This window comes from Lepisosteus platostomus, chromosome 15 (assembly GCF_059453375.1).
Source record: "Lepisosteus platostomus isolate fLepPlt1 chromosome 15, fLepPlt1.hap1, whole genome shotgun sequence".
Classification (NCBI taxonomy): Eukaryota; Metazoa; Chordata; class Actinopteri; order Semionotiformes; family Lepisosteidae; genus Lepisosteus; species Lepisosteus platostomus.
The window spans coordinates 19346400-19373986 of NC_142625.1; the positions used below are offsets into that span (position 1 = coordinate 19346400).

Consider the following 27587-nt stretch of genomic DNA (forward strand, 5'->3'; position numbering starts at 1 on the left):
TGCTACTATTAAAGCATTCATATTTTTGCCAAAAAAATCATAATTCATTCCTTCCAATAGAATAAAAAATACTTACAAATGTAGTAATTTTAGCCAGCAATTTAGTACTAGATATTAGTTGATTCTTATGAAACATTTGGTTTTTCACATTCTGCAACCTGTTTCATCTGGAATTTAACTGGGAATGGGAAGGGCTTTAGTTTTACGAGCTTCAACTTTACAAGTTCTTGCGAATAAGATGATTACATACTGAATTATCAATGATAATGATAATAATAAAAATTATGAACATGAAGATAATGATGATAATGACATTAATATAGCAGTAGATGCAGGCAATTGAGTTTTACAGTATTTTTCCCAGAAACAACCAACACAAACCCCCATGGCAAAATTACTAAGAATACATATATACAATATAAGAACCTTCTGATAAAACTAAGACCATGAGCGTATCTATGGATCAGTGGGTATTCTCCATATTTAAGATTTAAGACATAATATCCAACATAATAATAATCAAGTCTTAGCATTTTTTTTCCAAATCTTTTGAGGAGTGTTTTTTTGCTTTGATTACAAACAAGTAAAACAAAAGTGAAAGCTACTCAATAATGTGTGATCACCAGCCACAATGAGGAAATGTTGTATACTTTATCTAGAAGCATTATTATGCTGAGATTATTTCTTGATATATTGCAGAAGTATTCATCCATCTTCAAAGGACCAGACTTTGTTCAATCACACGGGCAATATAAATTTTCTTTTTTTACATCAGTTGCTCTTGCACTTTCAATTTCTATAGGTCAGGCGCTGGTTGGGGGTGGAAGTACTTTTAGAATGGAGAAAGGAAGGACAGCAAAACCCCATCACTGGCCAAACATCCTGTCATGTGAATATTTTAGTATATATTTCAATGTTTCAAAACAGAACAACCCAAATACAAAAAGCTAAATTTACCTCAGCATATAATATCCCTTTCCACTTCCTTACAGTAAAAAGAGTGGTACCTCCGAGGAGATGCTATTCAAAGTAACGCAGAAATAGAATCACACACTTATTGGACAGTACTGAGCAGCAGCTGTTGGTTTGGACGAAACTAAAAGGTAGCAGGTTCAGATCCCTGAAGAGAAACTACCGTTGTACCCTTGAGCAAAGGTGCTTTCCCAATTTGTTCTAGAAGAATAACCAGCTGGATAACTGAGCACAAATGGAATAAAAGCATCAGCCATTGAAACTAGTAATAACACTCAAGTGGAAGTATCACAGTACACTAAAAATCTGACATATCCATTTCGACGTTCCGTACCTCCATCTACCTATCCCCAACAGACAAGATGAATCTGGGTGATAGTAAAGCTCCCTATAAATAATACCATTAAGGGCCAAGACTCGTTGCTTTCAAATGAGGACATGCAGAGGTTCCCAAAATGTGCCAGCGTTTAAGCCACACCGAGGCTAGCCCATAGATCTGTTTCTAGAAGTTTCTGTTTCTACCTTGATTCCAAGTAACATCTGAATCCTTAAGCAGGGAGCAAATATTGACTGGAATTCCTACCATGTTATTCTACAGGAGATCAAGTTATTTTAACTCTATTTGGATTGAATCTAGTTTGTTGTAAAGCTGTATTTCCCATCTTAGAAGTTATTTTTTGGCTAACATTATAGACAGTACTGACATGGTATTTAGGAAAACTGTAGGGTGGAGGTGAGTGATACTGGTGTTACGTTTATATTATAAATTCTTAGATTAAGGGAGTCTAAAGTGCAGTTTAATCTTTGCTTGAAACTTTGGTGTGGCCATTTTAGGGATGTGGTTCTTACACATCATATTAAATCTATCCCAATCTCCAGCCCACATTCTTAAGGCATTTGATGTGAGACTTGAAAGCTGAGACTTTTGACTTGACCAGGGACCATTGAATTAGATACAACTCTGGATTGACAGACAGGTAGTAGTTTGTTTTTGTCATTTGTTGTTTTGTATTTATTGTGTATTCGTAACCAAAAAGATGGTGTACATATGGATAAATAAGGTGTTACAGGACAAGACGAAAATAGACGAGTGACGTAAAATGTGAAAGAGGAAAATGTGAGAATGCAAATCGTATTACATTAATTGAACTGGGCTTGCCTTTTGGAATAATTCCAAGAACATGTCAAGAAAAAAGTTGTTAGAGATACCCTGGGAGCTGGAGATCATCGTGACATGATCAGCATGTCAAGGTTTTTTTCTAATTAAGGTTCTTCATTAAGTTTCTGACACAGTGATGGATAATCAGGAAAGACAGGTTCAAATTAAGCAGGAAAGTCTGGCAAAGAATGTGACAAAAACCACAGTTAGGTTGAGAACTGGTCAATAACATACCACTGTGAACCACTGAAAGCAACAGAGTCTATAGGTGTGGTTTAAAGGGACTCTGTAATGTCTAAGAGAGGAATTAAAAGACTGAGATCCAGATATATTAGAAATCACACCACTTCAGGTAGATTTGGTTTTTTTGTATTTGGGATTCAATCAAGCAATGCCATAGTTCATGCTTGGAACTCACTTTAACCTATCCTCACTTTAATCAGTCCTGTTCATGTCAAATGTATTACATGCAGGATATGCAGGTTCAGTGCAGTTCATAAGTCAAGGAAGTACTGTAAAACAATGATGAGTAAAACAGGGTAACCACAAAACACAAGGCACATCATTCATTTTATTTGTCTAATACAAAATGCATTGCATGGGCTCTCTCTACAGTATAATTAGGGAGAAGGGCAGTTGATTGCATACACAGGTAACATGTGAACTGTACCCAAATCCTTAGTCAGGAATGAATGGAAATATGCACTACTTTAAGCACAGCCAAGAGGCTAGAGAAGAATACAGTAAACACAGGGCTCTTCTTCCATTATCTGCCATTCAGGTACCAGATACTTGGGGTAGGGATGGGAGAATCATGGTCAAAATTAGAAGCACACAAATGAATATACCAAAAAATTGCAAAAGCACAGACACAAAAAGCGAAGTAAATTCAGGAAGAATAAGCTAAGTGATAAACCAGAAGCACACAACAGATGGGTTTTCATAACAGAAATATTTCAGGTCAATTGTCCCACTCTAGGCTATCCCAGCACTGCCCATTGTAAACATTGGTCTGTTGTAAATAGTGATTACTTTATTGCCCTGCAATATAAAACCTTGATTTACTACCGAAGAGGACTTGGCTCCACTGCAGGTTTAGTCACAACAGCTCACAACATCCTGGAGGTACAAAGGCATTGCACTCTTGTTTAGCACGGCACATTAGTTCCTTTCTATGTTCTGTCTTGTTTAATTTTTTTCTGTCCTGGCAAGCCTGTTTCCATTACCTGTTTCCAATGAACTCTGTCACTAATGAGACAATTCAGCACATGTGCAAGAGTCAGTCACTTCAGTGTATCAATGTCAGTCATGAACAATTCATTAATCAATATGACATTAAAATCATTTAATCAGTATCCCAAACCTGTATAGTTTCATTTTCTAAAGAAATACATGCTTAGTATACTACTGTATAAATGTAATATTTCTTTACTTGGCAAATGTTCTGGTGATGCAGTACAAGTCATGTTTAAAATTGATCAGGTCCTTGCATCTCTCAACACTGAGATGCAAGAAATATTTCTTAGAAGGTAATATAGTATTGCATTCTTACAAATTGGAAAGAGCCATTTTTCTAAAATAACAATTAAGCTGTAAAACTCTGAATTAAACTCTAATACGTGGTTTTCTCACAGTCGAGGGATTTTTAACACCTGAATCAGGTGGCTCTGATGCTGTGCAGACGGTGCAGCTGTCTCACAGCACCTGGGTCTGGAATTCTGGACTGGGATGTCTTCTCTCTGGAATCTGCATATCCTTTCCACTCTACGAGTTTCGGCCAAGTGCTCTGCTTTCCTCCTATGGTTCAATAACTGGTTCACTGGTGTCTTTTATTGTTCTGATGTGTACATGTTTCTTGTGATGAACTGGTTTCCGGTCCAGGAGCAGGCAATACTGCTCCTTTAGGGCTGGTGTGTCTGTAGGTATTATAGATCTTTTCCAAGCACCAGCACTTGAAGAGCTGTGAGAAGTTGTACATTCACTCCATTAAGCCAATATGGAGTAGATGCAGATTGTTAGAATAAAATCCTGCAGACACACAAACCCCCTGAGACGTGGATTTCCCAGGATAACTAGGTGTTGTCTGACCTTGCCTCCAGCATCTTCTAGGCTAGCCCCCCAGATAGCAATCACCTTCCTTAAGATGATAGCTGTGGATCACGAGTAGACGGAAGAATGGATAACTACAGCTCCACGGTTTTGGAATTTCTTGGAAGTGAGCGGCTTTTGAAAAGCAATTCGATTCAGATAGAAATCTCCGAACAAATCAAGTTTGCACATGACATGTACAAATGAAATTAAAAGGTCAGTCTGTTAGAAAATCAAAGTGAAAATAATGACTCATTATGGCATAAAAAAAATAAAAAGGTTAGCATAACCAAAGAGCCCTAGGTCTTGTGGCGGCATATACGTTTGAAAGAAAAACATAATTAGAATAATGTACCGGTAGCTGTCTGTGTCTACCATTTTAGAGATTGTATCTGAATACAGAGAAAGCAGGATACTCCACAGAAAATAAAATGTTAAGGCGATTTACACAATTACATTGATGGTCCTTGTTTTCATTGGGAGTGTACATTTTTTTAAATAGCTTGTTTTTTCCAAGAGATATAATTTTTTTGTTTTGTATGGAAACGTTAATTCAAAACACATACAATCAAAGAATTTGAAATTATTTCTGTCCCATCACAAAAGTTTACCATATAAATTTATACATCTAAACATTAGAGGATATGATCCATGGGAGTGATCTCTCCTGTCTGACAGTGGGTATGGTGCAGCATGTGGTACATTCCTGTAGACTGTAAAGTAGTAGCAAACTAGGCTTTTCCCTAGTGCAGTTCCCTAGTTAGAACTGTGGTAGTATCACTACTGTGTCATCCTTGTAGTTGAGTTTATCACTTTACCACTTTGCTAATCAGTGAACACTTTCTGGAATCCTATCCACAATTTATTTGTTCTGTATTCATCACTGAAGCTAAATAATAAGAATATTCCTGTTCATTGAGAAATAAGTTCCATTACAACGACCCTTATTGTAGTTGTGTTAATTCTGCTGCATCCTCTCCTTGTGTGTTTTTTTTATTTTAAATACTATGAGAAGCCATCTTTGAAGGTGCTATATAAGATACGGTTTATTATAATTGTTATGGGTTTAAAATGTGTTCGTTGATGAATACTCACTATTGCTATTGCTGCAGTGGTGTAATGTTGTATTAATGATTTTATTTTCCTCTTAAGAGTTTTGCTTTTAGTTTGCTGATTTAAGATGAAGTGTAAGCAAACATGACAGAACAGATCACCATGGTCAGAATGGTTACATTCTATTTCCACACATTTCCAATCCTGGCACCTAATTACATTTTTTTTTTTTCACTCAGAAGCCTTGTACATCTACCGAGTGGAAACCTGGCACAAGGCATCCTTTTTTATGAGTTCCAATTGATGGGTGGGTTAAAGTTTTAATCTACTCCAAGGTTGTTTCATGTTCCCCCAGTTTTCTGTCCATACATGTATATAGACAAATGTACTGTATGCAAATTTAACTAGAATGACCCATTGCTTCTGTAATCCCAATTTGTTCAGATTTATATTGATTGTTAGATTTAATGAGTTTTACAAATTACATATTTATTAACCCTCTTCACATGGACAACAACAATAAAAAGCTTTTCGAGTCAAAGTGTTTCGGTTAAATAATGAGGGAAATAATGGCCTCTTTGGCTTGATGAACATTAGATTGGAGATTTTTATTGCACAAAGGCCTGACATGTCTATTTATTTGTTCTCCCAATTCTAAACAATACTGAAAATATAAATAAAATTAAAAACGCCAGGAAGAATATTTTTCAAAGAGACATTTTGAGGCATTTTCAAATTTGTACACAACTGTACTTTACACAAGTCATACAGTGCTTGGAAAGTCACGATTGCGTATAGTATAGCTGTTGTTACTTTATACAAATCATTTCATTTTCATTTTGATCAATAACATTTTAAAATACTGTATATTGGAGGGAAACTGGAATATAATAGTTTTAAATAATAATACATGAAAAAAACTGGGCTTCAAATACCTATGGCCTGCGTCATTGTTAGAGTTATACAGTTATAATGCAAAGAAATGAATGTGGGCTGAGACATGGAGCTTTGTTAATCCCTTCTAAAATACTGGAGATACATTGAGAAAGGTCAAATCAATGCTGGATAAACTTCATTCCATCTGTAGAGTGGGAAACTCCTTCTTAATCTTATTTTTACGCTTTGACAGTGGTATGATATGTTAAAATATAATATCAAGATGTATTGTATCACCCACAAAGGTACAGTAATGTCAAACAGATTTGCATTGAAGTTTACAACTGAAAACATTTGAATAATACTTCCCAAAATAATTTACAAAGAACATTAATGTTTTCCATTACCCTAGCATTCCTAGTTAAATAAAAAACCAATACCATATTCTTATTATGGGAATAAGAACATTTTAATAAACAGTCATAATACCCTGGTTTTATGACATCAAATGCACTTTAGTTAAATAATGATACTTCTTTTCAGTTTAGATAAGACTGTATTCATTGATTTAATTTTAAACTAGTAACTATTAAGGTATAGCAGGAGGGTTTTGATTCAGGGAAAGAAAAGAAAATATATAAGACTGAAATAGCAATGGTTTGGTTATGACCTTTTCCATAAAATCAAATTAATTACAAAACTAAAAAAATGATCAGAAAAACATTCTACTCCTAAATCACCTTTGCAAAAAATCTCTTGAAATCACTTGTTGTCATTGCAAACATCTGTCTTATAAATACATACAATATTTTATCATATATACAGATTCTGAAAGAAGGAGGATTTCCAGCAGGAACTGGGTCTGTCTCGAAAATAATTCATGCCAGATCATTACTGCACACTGCACTACCACAGAAACTACCTGTGCCTACAGGTAATTTTTTTTTGCCATTTTTGTTAAAGTGCTATATTTATGGACACCAACTGGTGTAAAATTAAGTAAATTACTTTCATACACAATCAAAACTAAAAGAAAACCATTATGTCCAATGAAAAAAAACAACAACATAACAATAAACTCACTGCCAGCAGTGAAAGCACGGATTGTTTTTCACAATGTTTTCACATATTCTGAAGCCCCCTTTCTTCCTGGGGGATCATTTTCACTTGAGGTTTTAATGAGGGTAATGGTGATGGGGATTCCACTGTAGGTCCCACCAGTTCTACCAGTTTTTTTTTTCAATAGATCTGTGGATTGTGGATTCTACCCAGAGAGGGTGAAAGATGCATGTCTCTTGCTCCTTATGTCAATTTATACTGTACAGTTCATTGACCACCAAGGACAGAATGTAGTCATTTCAATAGGGGTATCCTTATAGTTTGGTCAGTGAGTATACTGTACTTTACTGCTCTTCCTCACCTAAGTTGGAAATGCTTGAGAATTGTACTACAGACAGCTAAGAGGATAAACTTCCTTTACCGAGGAACTTGTGATGGATTAGTGAAGATGTTTTTTCTTCTCTCTTCATGAAAACCATCCCACTACTCTTAAAGAGCAACACATAGCCCCTGTCAGTTCTTGCTGCTCATTCAGATTTCACAGAACAAAATCAATGAATAATTAAGAAGCAAAATAGAAATTGTGTTGAATAAGAAGACGAAAGAAGAACAGTTTGTCACAGTTTGTCAATCCTGAGAATGGCTTATCTCTAGTGTTTGATGAGTGACAATCTTGAGCTAGTTCATTGTATGTTTTAGGATCACATTACATTGTGCTCCAAAGCTAATCTTTATAAATGTGTTTTTTATTCTCTACTAGTATTAAATATAATGAATATTTTATATTCAAAATGGAAATACAACCAGTTATATAAAAAAGAAACACAATTAAATCTTAATATACAGTATCAGTATTAATAAATTAAAGTATATTAAAACAAAATGGTAGAAATGTTACCAAAACAAACGTGAATTGAACACTTTCCAAAACTGTTTCCAAAATAGACGAGCTACGTCCACTACAGAACAGTCAACTTAGAAAACAAGACATGATATTTAAGAGGCTCATCATTAAGACACAGTGGAAATAGCTGCCCGATTGACGAGTTTATTCGAAATTGTGAATGATCACAGTTTGGGAATTCAATTTGGAATAAAAATAAAAGCTGGCATTTTATCCACCATTTCTCATAGTTATCTAGAAATGTGAATGAGTTGAGTTCCAAGTTACCTGCACCTAAATTAACGTGCCATATTAAATATATTTGATCTTCCCCAAACTCATTTATTATTCCAACAACAAATCCCCCCCAAAAAAAACCCCTAACAAAACACTTAAATATGATTGATTTGCAGTTCATGCGCTGTCGATTTCTCAACATGTTTGTCTAAACCGGTGGTCCTGCGTCACCTACAGGGATTGGTCAAGAAAAAGACCTTTCAGGTTTTTCCGGCTATGAATATTCCGTGTGTAGGGAACATTTTACAGAAGTCTGATTGCTCCCCAGACTCTGTTACAGACATTAAAGCTACAGAAGGCGTGGAAAAGTGACTCTTGACTTTGATAGGCTGCTTTCAGTTGGGGACTACAGTAATTCACACACACACACCGGTTAAGTGGAGCACAAACTTACAGTCTTGGTTTTCTGTTTCGTCGTCCACGTATTAGTACAAGTTACCACTGAGAGAATATGCGTGGATCTATTGTCTTTTGGATGGCAAAATGCACCACTCTTCTCCTTTTAACTGTAAGTACAATATTGTATCCATTATAATGCGACAATGTAACTTATTTTCGTTACTTTTACAATTAACGGATGTTACTTTACGACTGCCAACATAAAAGACAGCGAAATATGTTAATTCTGATGAACAGAGACGCAATGATTCAAAGTGTTATGTTCCACACATTAAAAAAAATAAAAATAACTGTAGTGCGTTAATGCTGTTTTAAGCAGCTTTTATTTCTATTAAAATGTTTTAAAGCTGTATAACCCAGCGAGTGTCGGACACTAGCAAAATACATCAATTATTAATGTCTCCACAGGTAGCACATGGAAAGCACAAAAAAAAAAACATTTTAAAATGTTTTCCCCTACAGTCTATTAAGCGATCTAATTCTACTAACGATAAAACTTACCAGTAAGGTCGTGATAAGCATGAAATAAATTATGACGACAACGATGATAATTGTATAAGGAAGAATCCTGTACTGCATTTATTTCTACGCATTCGCGATAAAGGTTGTCTCAGTACTGTATATAAAACCTTGCACTTATTGTTTCTATGATTATTTCATTGGAATACTTATTGGTTGTACAGTTTCAGCAGCTGTTGATGTATTTACGAAAATATTAATTCAGCTGTTGCAGAAACATGTCTCCTGTTTATGTGACCTACAGCTACACCAATTATGCAAATTCTCATGAAGTAGTTTACCTAGACACTGGGCGGTACTCCAAAGCCTAGAGTGAATGGTAAAATGTAATTCATTTGTATCTAAAATTCTATGAAAATATAAGTTCAATAATATTCAGATTAATAATGATAGGGCCAGTTATGGAAAAGCAGGTCACATATAGTATAGATATGAAACTAGATATGAACTAGATATGAAATACATTTATATTTATTTATAGTCATATTGTGCAATGCGACTTTTTTGTGTACTGTTCTGTTCTGGTTTTGTTCTGTTCTTTGTGTGTTCTGGACTGCGAGTAACTCTTCTACTGATTGTATTGTATGTATTGTATTATTATTATTGTTGTTGTATCATTCGTTACACTGTGGCTGTGTTGTCTGTGTAAAGCTGCTGTTGCACTGCAATTTCCCTCACGGGATCAATAACGTATCTATCTATCTTTATACTAAATTGTAAAGGTGGAATTTCAAATAGCACTTCCGTGGAATTTTATATTGTTTGCGACTTGTAAATTTCAAAAAGCTGTAAACTATTATGATTATGATGTAACTAATTTAGCAGCAGAAAATTAAGTAAAACATTATCTTCCTTTGTTTCTTAGTTGGTCAAAATAAACAAATACTTTCATTTGATAAACTCTAAATAACAAAGCATTCCTTACAAGGTACAGAATATAGTCAGTATATATCTCTAAATCATTTTAATTGTTTAGAACACAAGGACTTCTTGCTAGAATAAACAAGTATCTGATAAATGTGTTTTACAGATGGCTTAAAATAGTTTAACAAAGAGAATTGGTATTTATATGTGGAAATGCATTTTTACCACATGAAGGATTTAAATAATAGCTGAAGTAAATACTGTAGATAGCGAGATAAAACAGGATTGATACTAGAAGAGGAAAAATAAATAGTACTGTAAATGTGCTGATTTGATACTTCACTCAACCTTCTAACAAAAGCATACATGCTCTGTATATCACAAATATGTCCCAAGCCGTACAAGGTGTGTTGTACGATGTTTAGTGATAATAACTGACACTGAAGTATTACAGAGACCAGGGCATCTTACACCAAATTTCTGTTGATGGATGGCATTTTCCAGGTTGTATTTAAGAAAATGAAGAATGTTATTCATTGACTTTAACTAGAACATTTCAGCTTCCACTATGGATGAGGGTATACCCACAGTTTTGCAAAACTGCGAATAAACTGTTGTGGAGAGATCAGTCTTACTGTTGTTACTGGTAAAATTATGGTCTAATGATATTTGGATCTAAACTACAAGCATATTTACAAAATGATATCAGCCAACATGGAATTAGAAAAGATAGATGTTTTTAACTGACATTTAATATCTCTGTGCTGCAGGGATGCATTTTTGGTCTAATTGGTTTATATTGATGATTTACAAGACTCTGGTTAGCAATCTAGCTACATTTGCAGATGAAAACAGGGGGAGTAGCAAACAGAAGCAGCTTCAAAGCTTACAAAAACCTTTAGATAAAATCATGGATTGGGCACACATGTATTGTAGCTAATGGAATTTAAGATTGGTAAATGCAAAGGACTGCATAAAGGAAGAGGGAATATTTAGTATATATATCATATGCGTACTAAAGAATTTGTAGAAAGCTAGATATGAAAAGGATTTAGTTATTTTTGTGGATTTATCTCCTCTTTAACACAATGTGGGGAAGCAATAAAAAATAAACAGAATGCTTAAGAGACTGCTTTGAGCAAAGATTATAACAGATTAGTAGGGCTTCATTTAAAATACTGTATTCAGTTTTAGTCACCAAACCACAAAAAGAATATTATAGTCTTAGAAAGAGTTCAATGAGGAGCAAGAAGAATCATTCCTCATTTTAGGGAATTGTGAAATATTGTTGTTGGTATAAACAGGTTTCCCAGCCAAGATGTTGAATTTAGTTGGAATTTTAGATTAATTTAGTTACTAATCTACCAAAGAAAATGTGCAAGCACTGTTTATTTTAATAGCCATGTGACATAAATTCACCAATATCTTATTCTGTCATGGAATTTTGCAAAACTTGTCAGCATATATTTTAAAAATGGAAATAATTCTTTCTTAAATTGTAAAGCATAAATAAAGAAAAGTAAAACAATTGGCATTGTATATATTCAGTTACATTTCCAAAGTTCTTCCTAAAATCTACAAAGTGGCATTAAGGAGAGCAATTGCTTGTTTTTTCCTTTAATTTTTCTTCTCTTTTGTCTCCTCAAGGAGTTACCAACGAGTTACCATTTTCTGAACTTTACTATAGAAGTTTTTAGGGTCTTATTCTCTAATGAATAAGCCGTGTTGAGAAGAGAATAATGTAGCAAATTCGGGGTCTTGGGGTTTCTGCTCTTGCCACTGTTCGACTCTCGCCTCAGGATCAAACCCAGGTCTCCATATTAATAAATATGAGGCAAGAACGAAATACTGTAAGAAGGAAAAGAAAATATATCATCTGACATTAAAACCTTGTTTGATAAACCACTGTATGGATCTATATAATTATCTGCAACAAATTATGTTTACAGAATATGGATGAAGACGGTAACACACCTAGCAATTGAGCCTGTAAACCGGTTAGTCTTTTTGGTCCTGTAATTGATTATAATTACTGCCTTGAACAATTTACATGTAGGTGTGTTTTTCAGTTATAGCTTAGCATTGTGTTTAAATGCTGTCTCTTTTAATTCCCAGCTGGAATCCTTCAGGTATCTTTGCTTTTAGTAACATCTGGAGCTGAGGGAGAGTTTTGGGTGAAAATACTAAAATGAGGTCAATCAAGAGTTGGCTGCTGATACTACTGAGCTCCCATCAGAACAAAAAGAGTTTGTAGTTACTTAGATCTTGACAGATTGTGTATACACGGGGTTGCCAAAAATAGTTTGGGGACACATATACAGTACTGGAAATAAATATGGAAGAACAATAACGTACAAATTTAAAACGATTAATTATCAATAAGTTAAATATTTGTTTGTTGTGAATGTTATCTAATACATCATTATCCTGACATTTTATGTGGTCAGCTGCTGCTAGAAAATTGCCACAACACCTGAAAGCCTATCCAGGTATAGACAGTAAGGCAGTTTCATATCTGTAGTGAACACTTTGTGTTCTGGGAAGGAAATGTCACATGAGAAAAAGCAAAGGTATCAATTGTTGTAGCTAATAAGTGATGCTTTGGCAGATTGTAGTCCAATTTATGCAATATTCTATGAAGAGTACTGTTTGTACTCAATGAGTATTTTCAGGATCTTCTAAAATAGTATCAGTGGCAGTAGAAGAGGTCAGGCCTCTCTGCATGAAATTGATGATACAACAGAAATCTTGAGCATACTGTACCTTCATGCAAGCATGGGGCTTTCATCAGGAATTGTCAGATACATAAGAGCTTAAATGGTTTCAATTAGCCAGTTGCTCCACAGACACATTCACCTTCACTGATCAAAGATTTTGGATCAGAAATCCATCCACCTGTAAAGCATATCATGAGGCTTAAGCTACTCCTGGATTGCTTACATGGATGGATAGGCACCTTCCTTAAAAACACATGTCTTGTATGAGAAGTACAATTTTGAACTTTGCTATGATGAGATCACCCATACTGATAGTACCTTGCACCTTACTAGAAGAGTTCCTGGGTTGGTAAAAAAAACCTGTCCATTAGCAAAAGGGTTTATACAGTATTTACTAGTTAAATTGTTTAGCATCATGAAGTAGACAAAAATGAACAATTAACAGTGTTGGAAAAATAATAAGTGAATCCCTAGTTTACTTGGCATAATTAAAGGAGTAGTAAATAGAATCAGGTGGTTAAATAATTGAGTAACAAGTAAACATGGACAGAGTTTATACTTCATGACATGATCAAAAGGGATTTCAGAGGACCTTAGAGTAGGAGTAGCAGATGCTTATCAGCCTGGAGAAGGTTATAAAACAATTTCTAAACATTTTTGGAATCCATCCATCTACTACATCTAGATATCATCCAGTTATCCTACCAAGATCTCTAAAAGAGCCACCGGAAAGTCATTCAGGAAATCACATAGAACCCCAGAGTAATATCCAAGGATCTCCAGGCTTGTCTCACACTGGCTAATGTCAGTGTTCATACCTCAGTGATCAAGAATAAGCTAAACAGGAATGGTTTTCATGGGAGAATAGACAAGAAGGAACTATTGGTCTCTAAAAATAATTTTGTTGCCTGTCCCACACTCTATAAGAATACTGGAAGAATGTTCCCTGGATAGGTGAGTCAAAAATTGAACTTCTTGGCCACAATGAGAAATTTGGTATAGTGAAAAACAAAAACTGGCTTCTAGCAACAAGCATGACTGTAGATGTATCAAGGTTGTAGGGTGCCTTGCCAGCTCAGGATCCAGACAGCTTGCTACCATTTACAGAATCATGAATTCAGCATTGTAATAGCAAATGTTGGAGGAGGATGTCAGACCATCCATTCACCAGTTGAAGCTGTGCTGACACATACAGTAGCAAGACAATGATCATAACATACAGTACAACATTTACAACAGAATGGCTGGAGATCAAATCTCATATGTTGGATTGGCCAAGTCAAAGTCTGGACCTAAATCTCACTGAAATATTATGGCAGGAGTTGAAGCAAGCCATCCACAAGGAAGCCCTCGAAAACAGCTCTCTGATGTTGGCCGCTATACAAACAGCCTCAACAATGAAACCCACAGTATTCGTTAGTGCTCACATGACTGTCTATAAGGAAGTTTACAGTTGGTAACACACTTTTAATTGCTGGATGAGAGGATTACAACACCGGCATTGTTCCACCTGGACCTTGTTGGGTAAAAGTGCACCTAACGAGCTTTCGTGTGGGAAATAGCAATGCCTCACTGCACAAGCTGTATTGCTGGTCAGAAGGCTTATAACAAATGGACAACTTTTTGTGAAAGTACAGTACATAAGCTACAACTGTAGTATTCTCATTCCAGAAAATGTTGTGTTTCTTTTTCACTAGTATATTAAACTCTTTAAAAAAGCACAGTTCTTCATAGAGTATACTCATCGTAACATGTGTTAATAGTGGAAGATATTGAAAAAATGAATTTGGCTTATGTACATATCACAGCTTGTTTTTTAAATGTTTACATCTATAAGGAATGTACACTTATTAACTTTCAGATTTCTTTGAAGCATGCATGAGCTTGCTTTAAATATCTTACAGAACAAAGATAATTAGCATTTTGTATTAGTCATTCAAGGCTGACATTACCCACAACAAATCTGACTTACCGAATCTTCTTGGACTCAAGGAGGTTACCTTATTTGAAGGAAGTGTCTAAAAATGTTCTTAATCAATAAAGCCTCTTCGATTTTTAGCAGCATATTTTCTTCTGTATATTTTGAATATTCCTATCATATTGGCACAATCACTAGATGCTGTTCAGCTTCTTTTTACACACTAGTCAATAGTCACATCACTATTCACTAGTCAATAGACCCTTTACATTGAATTTCAACTTACGCACGATCTTAAAAAATGTCAACGTTCAAAACAAGCCATAAAAATGCTCTTAATTTGATTTACAGTATGTGTAATTGACAATGTTTTTAATCTTTGATCTACAAAATTAGGATGATTGATAGTAGTTCTGAGCTCTGGAAGAACAGGTTCCCACAAAGCAACCTGAGATACAATGCCATCTCCTTGATAATAATGACAGAGTTCTGTACATTGTTTTGGAATTGTATTCAGTTAGGCACATCCCTTGTCTCTTAGGATCTAGCTTCTTTTATCACTAAAGCTCTCCTACGGGTTAGTCTAAGTAATGGGCACCACACCTTTACCCTTAAGGGCAGGGAACTTTCAGTACATGCTCTGCATGGATGCAAGACAAGGATGTGAAATAAAAACTACAGTTTTAAATACCTACAATAACATAAATATCTTGAACTTGTCATTTTTATGGGAGTTCCACATTTATTCCTCTTATGAATGCACACTTGATTCAGATCTGATATCTACATGTAAGGCAAGCTAGATAGGTGCCCAAGTGCACAAAGTGCCTGGAATTAGCGGACTGACAGACCTAAGGTTGAGAGCCCCTAATAAATGTTTACATTCCTGTGGGCTGGCCTTGCCTGGTCCTGCAGAGATGGTGTATCTGAAGGACAGTTGAAATTCCTCTTAGACCATGGTAGTTTTTCAACTGAAATAATATTTTGTCAAAAGGGCTAGTTATGAAAAATATTATATCAGAGTGAAGGAATATACTGTATATAGTACTGTATGTTGCTTGTCCTGTCTGGTTTTTACTATATTTTCTAAGTAGCTACTGCAGTAATTTCCCTATAGTTTAGTTATTGCAAATTCACTCTTGGCAAGGACCTCAGCTGAATACATTAATAATACTGGGTTCTGAGGAAAAACCTCATGAAATTATTATTAACAGTGCCAAAACAGACATTCCCATTGGGAAAGACTCATGTGATGTCTCTGTATATTATTTATTAACCCTTTATTGCACAGTTATTTCTTGTATTGGATCTTTTATGTCTCTAGAGATTAATCTGCTTTACATTATGCAATAAAGACATATGTCTTTGACAGAATGTTATCAAATGTATGAAATCATGTAGCAGTACCGAGAGAAGAGAAATTTTAATGATAGACGCTATTATACTGTTATAGTGTCCACTGCTCACTGTAAGATACATACATTTCTTTGGTCTTCCACAGGTTGTTGTCAAATTCCATTTGATGATTGAATGATTTTTGTGCATTTTCACTGTAAATTAGTTCATTGTTCTTTTATTTTCTTAAAGTAAAAGTCAAGGTCCCTAATCTTTGCATAATTTGGAAAATATATATAAAAACTGCTATACTATTATTATATGTATTTACTGTTATCTAATTAGAACAGTTTTCATTGTAAAGTAAAAAGAACTAAAGTTAGTTTCCCTAATATTCTAAAGACTAAAATGAATTAAATAAAAAAAACCTTTTTATATTACATTTTATGTGACTGCTTTGCATGAGAAAAACGAATTCACGTTAAGTCAAGTAAGAGCGATCTTACTCAAATTCTAGTTGACTGTACTAAAATAAAAGTGCATGACTATATCTAATATAGTTCAGATGCGTAGCTGCGTCAGCATGCGTAGGCTGCAAAGGAACAAGTAATAGGTTTATTCCATGCTGAAAAATGAAGAAAGAAAACACAACGTTTCGGAGCCTTCTTCGGGTGTGATATATTATATCTAATATAGACATTTTTGTTGAACAGACTAAGATTATGACTACATTGAAAACTGAGGACTAAAGCAACACTGGACTGAAAGTTTCAATTCCACCTCTCAAAGACATTGAGAACTTAGTCCTAAAGGAGGTAGTTGGCAAGGTGTGAGCTATGGGTGAGGTGATGTGGAAAGGCAGTCAAGCCAGATAGTGGAGATACCTGAAAGGATATGTGTCTAGCATGTCACCCTGCCCTGGAGGCCTGTTCTCACATGACAAAAGGCACGTAGCCTCAGGACACACTGCTATCCCTTTTTATATTAGTCTAGCTTTTCCTTTGCAGCACACATAGCTCCAGTGTCATGAAAAAGAGAGAGCATTTGCTGCTAAATTAGTATTTTTTCCATGAAAGCCTTTTTTTTTACAATGATGAACCTTTTGTTGGTTTGTGGAGACCTTTTCATATGAAATACTCTGAAACAAATAAGTAACCAAAAGTGTTCTTGGCTTTATCAATGGTTCAACAAAAAAAAAACAAAATGGCTAACAGAAACAAATGAAAATGAGAAACTAAACTTCAGATAGTTCTAAGAACTAAGAAATGTAACCAAAACAAATGTCCTCCAATCACTACCAACCTTGCTCACCTAAACACTAACAACACAAAGCAACACCAAGACACACCTTGTTTACATCCAAACATCAAATGAACATTCAGACATTCCACTATATTTTAACAATTACATTATTTGTATTGATTATCAATTATACAACACAGTAGATGCTACTGCTGCAAATATACACAGTTTTCACTTCTAGCATAGTTTGTATGATGCAAACAAAAACAAAACAGTGATGTGAAAGCATGCTTGAATCACAACTCTTTTAAGAAAACACATTTTATTCTTGCACTTTATCTTAGCTTTTTGTCAATATAGCAAGTCCCTTAAATTACTCAATACCCCTGGACAGAAACACACTGTGTGGTTATCAAACCACATATACAGTAGTTAAATACTGTACCGGTGTATTACAGAGGAATGCTTAAATGGGAAAAGCTTAACCTTTTAACATTTCAGTGTTCACTCACATGAGTAGAATTAAACTGGACTTCACTGAGGAAAACATGATAAGATCATGATTTTATCATTTCCCCTTCTACACAATGACATACTATATTCCATACCGTATTCTGTAATTTATTCCTTAACCTGGAAGCCAAATGGAGCAGATAAGGACTACTTTGCAGTCCAACAGAAACTTTATTTATGAAGGGCTGAAGCTCTCAAACTTAGTCTTCTGTTTTCTTTTCTCAAGATGGCTGTTCTGAGTTGTGCTGGACAAGAGCAAAATGCCGAAGATGTCCAGGACGTGGGTCAGACCTCTCTTTTGAAGAGAGAAAAAAGGGTTTGTATACACTTACTACAAGAGTATAGCAGTGTTTTCTTTAGCAGTGTTTTGTAGTAAGAAAAACAATATACAGTATAGAAAAGGCTTATCTCTGAAACAGATTAACAGAGCACTTATTGAAAGTCAATAAATGTATTAACAAGATAGACAGTTCCTACCAAAAGTCTTGGGCCAGCAAAGCTAAAACTATTATTATTATTATCATTTTTTTTTCTGTGATACTGGAGTTAATATGAATGATAAGTGCAATATTGGCAGTTTTGGGGTAATTTTAAGCATGTAGTTGATAATATTACAACCACAATATGATTTGGGACACATTCAGTTTCAGTAAATTTCATTGTGTTAAAGTCAGCATTTGGTTGCATATCCCTTTGAGGCAATGTCTCACGGTCTGTTATCACTGAACTCACCAAAATATTTGGGTGTTCAAATATGTGCAATAATCAGAGATGCTTTACCAAGCCTCTACTGCAGCCACTTGTTTTGTCTGTTCTCGGGGTTTCCTGATTTCAATTCTGTCCTCAGCATGTAAAATTGGATTTCACTCTGCAGATACATTTTGCCAGTCTACGGTTTTCCACCGTTATCTCCTGATGAACCTGTTTGGTTACTTTAGCTGTGTCATAGGTCATTGTCATGCTGCCTGGTGAAGGCATGGCCCAATAAGTATGAGAGCATATTGTTTTCTACCAAACATTTTCTGTGAACTTCCAAATCAATTCAACATCTGCCATCATTATTTACATAATCAATATAGGCAAGTGTAACAGGTCCAGAGGCAGCCATGCTTAAAAATTCCTCTGCAATGCTTCACAGATGAGGTAGTGTTCGTTGAAGCATCTGGTTCATATTTGGGGAGTCCAACAAGCAGCTTATATTCCAGGTTGTATACTGTATATAAATGGACCTGTGGAAGTCAAGCTGAGCTCAAATAAGAGGTGTTTTTTGTAAATATGTGTTGATACACTGTAAATACGTCACTGTTTTGCACATTAGGTCCTCCTTTGTTCATGTATTTGCCCAGACCCTGCCCACTTACAGTAAAAGGGCCCTGATACTGTGCCATGTAGTATTAGCAGTAGGGTAGGGCTAGTCTATTCCTCGGAAAGGTGGAAGGAAGGTTTGTTTGCCTTGTTGTTAGTAAGAGAAGGCCTTGAATATATGGAAGGAAATGAATGAGTAAAAATAAAGTAACCATCCAGTGTTTAGTTTGTATGTTGATTTAGTTATTGTTATTTTCATTGTACCCGGAATATGCACTGGCCTACTAAATTATTACAGGATAGTACTTATAACAGTGAACGGTTTGTGTGTAAAATAAAAAGGAATCATCAGCGATTGGTCAGAGATAAACATGGGAGATGATCATTGTGTAGTCCCGTAGCTCCTCAGGGATCTGGAACCCCGTGATGGGATCAACACTGAAACTCGGCCGAGTCACTGATAAGAAATAACTTAATTCTTTCTGAAGAGCAATACATTTAGATGAACTATCAAATAAAATAAAGAATACAGGATAAATTAACCTCTATATTGTTCCATCATTAATTCTGGTTTATGTTTTTATGGATCTTTTCTGGCAGGAGCTGTTGAGACGTTCTAAAAGAAGGTGGGTCCTTACGACTATAGAAGTAACAGAACAAGATGAAGGTCCTTTTCCTAAGCATGCTGCAACAGTAAGTCTTAATTTGGTTACTTAAATTTATAATGATTTGTTTATTACATCTACTTAACTTTTAAGGAAACTGATCATTCCTTTTTGCGGTTCAATAGACACGAACGTCAAATGCAACTTTTTGTAAATGTAATTGTTTATTCACCCAAACTACCAGATTTCACATCAAATGGAATAGTTCCTTCACTTATTAGCACTAAAAAGTCACACAACCCAAAACCAATCTGTGCACTTCTCCACCTTTATAAGACCAACATTTTCTATTTATGCTGATTATATATGGTCAAGAACACAGCTAAAATAAAGTTCTTTTTCTATTGGCTGATATGACCTTTAATTTATTCATCCAAATTCTTCAATGTAATTGTAATTTTTTCTTTTCCATTCAGTTCACTGAAGCTCACCTGTTTATGCACTGTCAAGGCCTAATAACTTTGGACATCTGTTTGTCTTTAATAGCTATTTAATGACCAGGAAGTAAACTACAAACTGAAATATGTGATCAGTGGACGTGGGGTGACTGAGCATCCAATAGGAATATTTTCTGTTAATGAAACTGATGGCAGAGTATTTGTGCATAAACCCATTGATCGAGAGATATATCCTGAATTTCACGTGAGTATCTCCAAAGCTTGTTGCAAATAAGATTATTGATAATATTGAGCTAAGACCCCACATCCAGTAGCTAATATAGATAGTTATATGGGAGAAACTGTGAAAACTATGACCATATTGGCTATTGTTTAGAAGAGGTGTATCCTTATTTAAGTGTCTGAGCTTTACTTTGTTGTTTTAAGAGATAAGAAATTAAATACAACAAAAACACTACAGTATATGTATAATAAAATTTGCAATTTTTATTTTACGAAAAACATTTGGGTAAAGTTAAATTATCTTTATAACCCTTTCATTATAAATGCTTTTAACAAAAATCTAATTCATACTTATTTTTGTATTTTAATACCTCACTTAACATGAAATAAGACTTTTGTTTTTCGTTTAATTGTCAGGTAAAGTTTGATGTTCTTGACAGGGCGACCAATAAGGTTGTGGATAGAACACTATCATTTGATGTTGAGGTCAAAGATGTGAATGACAATGCGCCAAAATTCACAATCCCTGTGCAGAATATCACTGTTAAGGAGACCACAAATGAAGGTGAGACATATTGGAATAACATAATACTGGTTTGTATAAACTGAAAGAATGTTTTACCTACTCAAAACAAACTGTAAAACTCTTTGGGTGCTGTTCAGGGTATTGCATTGTTCTGTATTAGAGCAGAATACCAAAGCAGTCTCATACTATTTCAGATACATCTGGTAGAACTCAAAGCTTTAATGAATGAATGATAGGAACAACAATTATTATTAGTATTTTCTGATCAACTGCTAAGCAAATTAATAAAGTTAAACTTAGACAAGATTTCTTCAGCTTGAAGTATAGGTTGATAATACTCTTGTAGAAAAAGTTTCAGATGAAGTCTCATTCTCAGTACATAATTGCATCTTGTAGATACTAAAGAAATGTTGTTTGAGACTTGTGGAGTCCTTATAACTGCACTGAGACTCAAGAAAGGAGAGAAAGTCAGTCATTGTTCTGTATTATATTCACCTTTATGTTCAGTCATTTGTCTCTTTTTTTTCCACTAAGACCGAGTTCTCTAGGAGTAATGCCTCTCTCAGCCTGGGAGACATTAAATAACATGAGAGACATGTTATTAGACATTATGAAAGTCCCTCTGCACATGACAGGGTAGAACGAGTGGCAAATCTCTTGCCAACATTCAGTGTGGATTGAATTTTTGGACCCAGTTCAAGTTATCTTTACACCACCCTGGCAGCTCTCAGCCAGGTGTTTAACTTGTGGTGCAAGTCAGTGTCTTAATGATTGACCAACACATGAGCCTTCACAGAGTGCTTCTATACCCAACAAGCGGAAGCAACTGAACAGCTAGCAATTTTCCTGAGAAACGTGGATCATCTTTTCTAATCTTGTTTCTTTTTAAGGTGACCTACAACTCAATATAGAAGCAAATGATATTGACCTTCATGGGAGTCCCAATTCAGAATTTAATTTTAAGATGATTTCACAAACTCCTTCTTATCCAGCATTTAGTATTAGAAGGATCATAGGTACAAACAAAGCAATTATATCTTTCAAAGGGTGCTTTGATTATGAGGTAAGTCATTGTAATTATAATAGTAGGCCAATATATAATGTAACAGACATACAGTATAATTAAGGAAAACATTACAGATCCCCAGGGACACAAGTGGAAACTTTGATTTAGAGCAGTCATGATTGAAAATGGGAAGTTTAGAGAATCCAGAATCCAGCATGTTTTCTGAACATACATGGTGTTGAATATGACTATCTGGAATCCTTTAAGGAAATGGTTTTATAGAATTCAGGAGTCATTAATCAACTAGAAACCAAAACAGCAAGATAGATTAAATGCTAGAAGGGATTGTTCAGCCTTTCTCGGATTCTAATGCAACTCTTACTTGCCTTGAATCAAACATATTGTACCTATGCTCAGTTACCATGTGCAATGACAACATCAGATCTGGCTAATGTCTGAATATTGAAATCCTTAATAGTTTAGAGGCTGTAATAAACAGGTTAAAAAGTGCAAATTGCACAAAGTGCAATAACAGGATCTGCGAATTCAGTGAATGATTTGCGGAAATCAATTAGTACAATTCAGAACCAAAAGGAACAGGGTTCCTTTTGTTTGTGTTCAGGTTCACATCTGATTGTGAAGACCACAGAGTTATTTTGTACATGTATTTCTGGAACACACAATGGACACAATGCTATAATGTGCTGCAGTTATAATTTCTGTACTTGCCCACTACTTTTACGGTAGGGCAGTCTGTCATGACTCCCACTGGGACAAAAGGATTTAGATTAGATTTAAGAACCATCACAATCTTTGGCAGTGATGCGATCTGAAGTGTGTTGGTGATTGGATTGGAAAAATACCTACTGCATGTTAAGTGGTGTTGCTGTTGTCTTCACATCAGATGTGAACCCTGCCATCTGTGTCTTTTTGTTCTGAACTGAGCTAATTGATTTCTGCAAAATGACCAGCTCTCGTTTTTCAAGGGTTTGATTTGGATCTTGAAATCTGGGTTACACCTTCACAGAGTATGAAGTGATGGGAGGGTCTACCCAAGGCAAAAAAGATTAAACGTCAGCTGTTTAAGACTGTGTTACAGTGGGCTAGTAATCCTTAAGGGTAATAAGGGAGTTTGTGTCTCAGTTGTCAAAGAGTGACAGTTATGTCTACCATTGTTATGACGCTATCAATGTGAGCTTCTCTGTTGTTTTATGTCATTTGTTTCTTAGAAAGAAAAACAATATAGGATCCTTGTGGAGGCAAAAGATAAGGGAGAACCAACTCTTTCCTCTACAGCAACAATCAATATCAACATTGAGGATGGAAATAATCACCCCCCTGTATTTACTAAACAGAAAGTAAGTGAGGATGTTTAATTTTTTTTTTGCACCATATGTCAAATATCTATATAGTTTATTAACTACAAACTGAAATAACTTCTAAGTTATTAAGTCCCAATGCACTTACAACACCCATTCTTATTTCAGGGTTGCTCAGTATAAATTTCAACAATAACCGTTGATCGTAAAATGTTGATTAACAGATCAAAACAACCCAGTCACTATTCTCCAAAGAAGGAATAACCTATTACTGTAGATTATTGATTATTAAAAAAAGGCACTGTCCTTCGGATGAGACGTAAAACCGAGGTTGACTACTCTGTGGTCATTAAAAAACCCCAGTGCGTTTCTCAAAAAAAGGGTGTTACCCTGGTGTCCTGGCCAAATTTCCCATTGGCCTTTAACAGTCATGGAATTTACAAACAATATTTTATGTTGATAAAAAGTGTGTATTAAATGTAATGTATTCTGCAGTAAGCAAGCTGAAGTAATATGTACTCTACATCACTATGTTTCTGCAATATTGTACTTTAATCTTGTGTATGTACTCTGTCTCTGTTTTTAACTAAACCATGATTTCAAAATTGTATTACACCTCTGCTAAAAACAGATTTGACCATGTCAATTTCCAGGTGTCAGGTATTAGGACTGGAAAATAGGATAATATTTTAAAAAATACCATTCCTGCACAGATGTATCAATTACGTATCAAATTCAAAACACAAGTATTGAAAAAAGGGGCTAAGAGATCATGTCCAAAATTGGCAGATGCCATCGCTATGAGGATACAGGAGTCACACGATCTATATAAAATGGACATCTGTCTTAAAACAAATTAGGTCCCTCCTGGCATACATTTTGTTCTGAATTCAAGTTCCAGGAGAAGATGTCACCGTGTAAAATGAGAAGTCTGTCACAGTGTTTGCCGTACAAAATGAGAAGTCTGTCACAGTGTTTGCCGTACAAAATGAGAAGTCTGTCACAGTGTTTGCCGTACACCTAACTACGTGAATGCAGCTAACATCCATTCCTTAGCAACATACAGTACTTGATTTCATGACATTAGTGGTGAATAACATTTGTGGTATTATGGAAATAGATAGTGCCACAGTGGTGAACATCCATCCATTTTCTTACTGACTTATCTGATACAGGGTTTCAGGGGAGCTAGAGCCTATCCTGTCTTAACAACGGGTGCAAGGCAGGATACATCCTTGCCAGTCCATCACAAGGCAGACACACACACTCACACGCACACCAGTGCCAAATTTCCCAGAAGTTAATTAGCCTGAAAGTGTGTGTTTGGACTGCTGGAGGAAACCAGAACACCCGGAGGAGACCCACACAAACTTGGGGAGAACATTCAAAAACTCCATGCAGATAGCGCCTCAGGAATTGAACCCAGGGCCTCAGCACTGTGAGAGAGCAATGTACAGTATACCACTGTGCCGCCATGCTCGACTTGTAGATTTCAAATGAAAAACAAAATCAATGCAGCTTAAAAGGATAAAAGGAGAAGAATGTGAAAATCTGAAAAATGCTTGTAATGATGCACATCTGCGACTCAAAAATATGGAAACATTTGTGCTTTGTTATCAGTGACTGTCAGCATACTATGCCTTCCTTTTAGTATGAGGCCGAAGTGCACGAGGGGGATGTGAATGTGGTTATCCTGAGGATGGCTGTGAAAGATGAAGACAACCCAAACACACCTGCATCAAATGCTGTGTTCAAAATTTTGTCAGGCAATGACAATGGCAATTTCCAAATAGAGACCAACAAAACCACCAATGAAGGAATCCTGTCAGTTATCAAGGTAGGTTAGTTCAGACATACCAGTGCGTTCCCTATTGTTGCCTCAGATAGTTCTTACTTTGGCACATGAAGTGGAGAGGGGCACAGACAGCTGGTGTGCTTTCATTTCAATTTATGTTCACCTCAATTTCATGAGAATAAAGTTGGGCGTAAGCAAAAATATGTGTTTTTAATTCTGCTTTCTACACAAAAATGCTTTCAATACTGTATGTTTGCACAGTAATGAATGCTGTGTAATGCTGTATATCTTAGGATTATCCACAAACTAAAGCACATATACATTAGGCTGCAAACGATGCCACCATTCCATCCAATAAAAGAAGACGACCTTCCATTGTTGCTAACAGCAACAATGTCTCCATATGCCGAACACCAAGTGTTATGTATGAAAATAATTGTATTACCTTTTCTTTCAGGCTAAAGATTATGAGGAAGCCTCTTTGAAGAATTTAGTGATTGCAGTTGAGAATGAAGAGCCATTATTCACTTGCCCTGGCACAGCTTCCCATCAGAATCTATATGGGCCACAGACTGTAAACGTGTCTGTAGCTGTGAAAAATATTAATGACGCCCCTGTGTTTCAAGGTCTTAAAGCTGTGTATGTCTCTGAGGCGGCGAAGCCAGGCACAGTTCTAACAACACTTGTCGCCAAGGATGACGAAACACATCTGAGTAAAATGAGGTGGGTACAAATATTTACAGTATGGTAACTTGATGGAATTCATATTTAATTAATGCAGAACATCACTATGCTGTAAAAGCATTGACTGTACTAATCAAATGAAATGTGTTTTACAATGTTTTTTAAAACAGAGGTTCAAAAAGAGGTCAAATTCCTAACCGCTCCAACCCCTCCTAAATATACACATCTTACCTCCATTCCCTGCTCGCTGCCCTCTCTCTCTCCTTCTCCCTCCCCCCTCTGCTCTATTTCATCATCAGGTGTCCAACCTAATGCACCTGTTGGCCCCAACCTATCTCTGGTCTATCTCCCTTCCCTTTCTGTCCTGCTGTTCCCATAGTCCCACAGGAACCCTCCCCTGGCTGCCCTGTGGCTGTGAGCACACAGCATCGGTCTCTGCTGGGCCTGGGGAAACTGCGCATAGTGAGAAGGACAAAAAAAAGACAAAAATGTAAAGTAAAAAAATTACAGAAGAAACAAAAACATGCACGATAATTATTGGATCATTGAGTGTCTTATCCTTACCCTTTACTTGTCTCAGTCAGCCATTCTGTCCATTCACTGATAAGGCTACCAAGCCAACCTCTGCATTGATACTCTGTCCAGGTCAGTGCAGTATTTCCTGCAGCCTTTTGTGGAATTTCATTCAACCTCCATCAAAAACTATTGATATAATTATGTTTATGTTATTCCTCTAAAGCCTCACATATATCTGAACTCCATTCATTGAAGATTTGTGCATTAGAGTTATAGGTTTCCCTTATTCTCTTTTGGGGGTCCTTCCAGCCTGTTTGTCATGGGCAGACTGCTGTTCCCTCAGTCAGACGAGTTATACCAAATACACTTTTATTACATCTCAAGGTTAAATTCATTTAGCATGAATTAGGATTTGCCTTAACGAATGCAATAGCAAAAATGAATCTATATTAAGATGTGATTCCCAATGTATTTGTTGCATTAGATACCACTTACTATTGAAAATATTTATATAGACAGGAATTGGAATTACTGTATAAACAATTTACAGAATTTGCCAGCAAGACTAATCTTGTACAGTGTGTACAGTTCCTGATTTACTCTCACTAAATTATCTGACACACTGCAAGCAAAATATGAATACCCTTAAAGAACACCTGCAACCAGGCTTCAGAATACATTAGGCTCTAGGAGAATCCACCATCTTTAATCCATCTTAGAAGAATGGTAGTGAAATGCTATTTGGCAGTTTGGGTGTGTTTCTGTTGAAGGTAGGTGTGTGTCTGTTGAGGGTAGGTAGGTGGGTGTGTACCTGTTATTCTTTTAACTTATGACTTATGATCGGTCTCAGAAAGAAGCTGAAATACTTGTAAAGTTGGCAGCATATACAATACAAAATGTAAGACATAACTCAACATTGGAAACTGTTTGGATGCATTTGTTAAAAAGTAAACTGCCTCAAAAAAAGAGAATTGTCTTATTTTTTAGTTAGTCCACCTCCAGTGGGGATGACAGCAACAACACTTTGCTCTATCAGTTCCACTTGATAACTGCAAGTGTTTGCAGAGTAATGGGACCCTCAGCCATTATTAGTTAATGCAGCTCTGCACAGGATGGTTCAGTAGTTTCTTGTAGCCTGAGTGGTGCTTCCCAGCTGTGGTACTTTTTTTTTCCCAATCACTTCATAAATAACCCTTGAACCTTGTCCTTATTCGGGCTTTCAGTAATACACCAGGGGCATCGACAATGTTGCATCTT

General features: G+C 35.8%; 1 protein-coding gene across 1 annotated transcript in view; it reads left to right on the forward strand.

The window, feature by feature from the left end:
* The first annotated feature begins 8655 nt into the window (after positions 1-8655).
* The window catches only part of cdh26.1 (cadherin 26, tandem duplicate 1), a 31340-nt gene continuing 12408 nt past the window's right edge, over positions 8656-27587 (forward strand). Inside the window, exons 1-9 of the mRNA XM_088607810.1 lie at positions 8656-8895; positions 18121-18210; positions 19800-19892; positions 20351-20506; positions 20902-21049; positions 21901-22073; positions 23246-23374; positions 24987-25172; positions 25588-25853. Of these exons, the coding sequence (XP_088463936.1) occupies positions 8839-8895; positions 18121-18210; positions 19800-19892; positions 20351-20506; positions 20902-21049; positions 21901-22073; positions 23246-23374; positions 24987-25172; positions 25588-25853 (1298 nt within the window). The 5' untranslated portion in view covers positions 8656-8838. The remainder of the gene's footprint in view (positions 8896-18120; positions 18211-19799; positions 19893-20350; positions 20507-20901; positions 21050-21900; positions 22074-23245; positions 23375-24986; positions 25173-25587; positions 25854-27587) is intronic.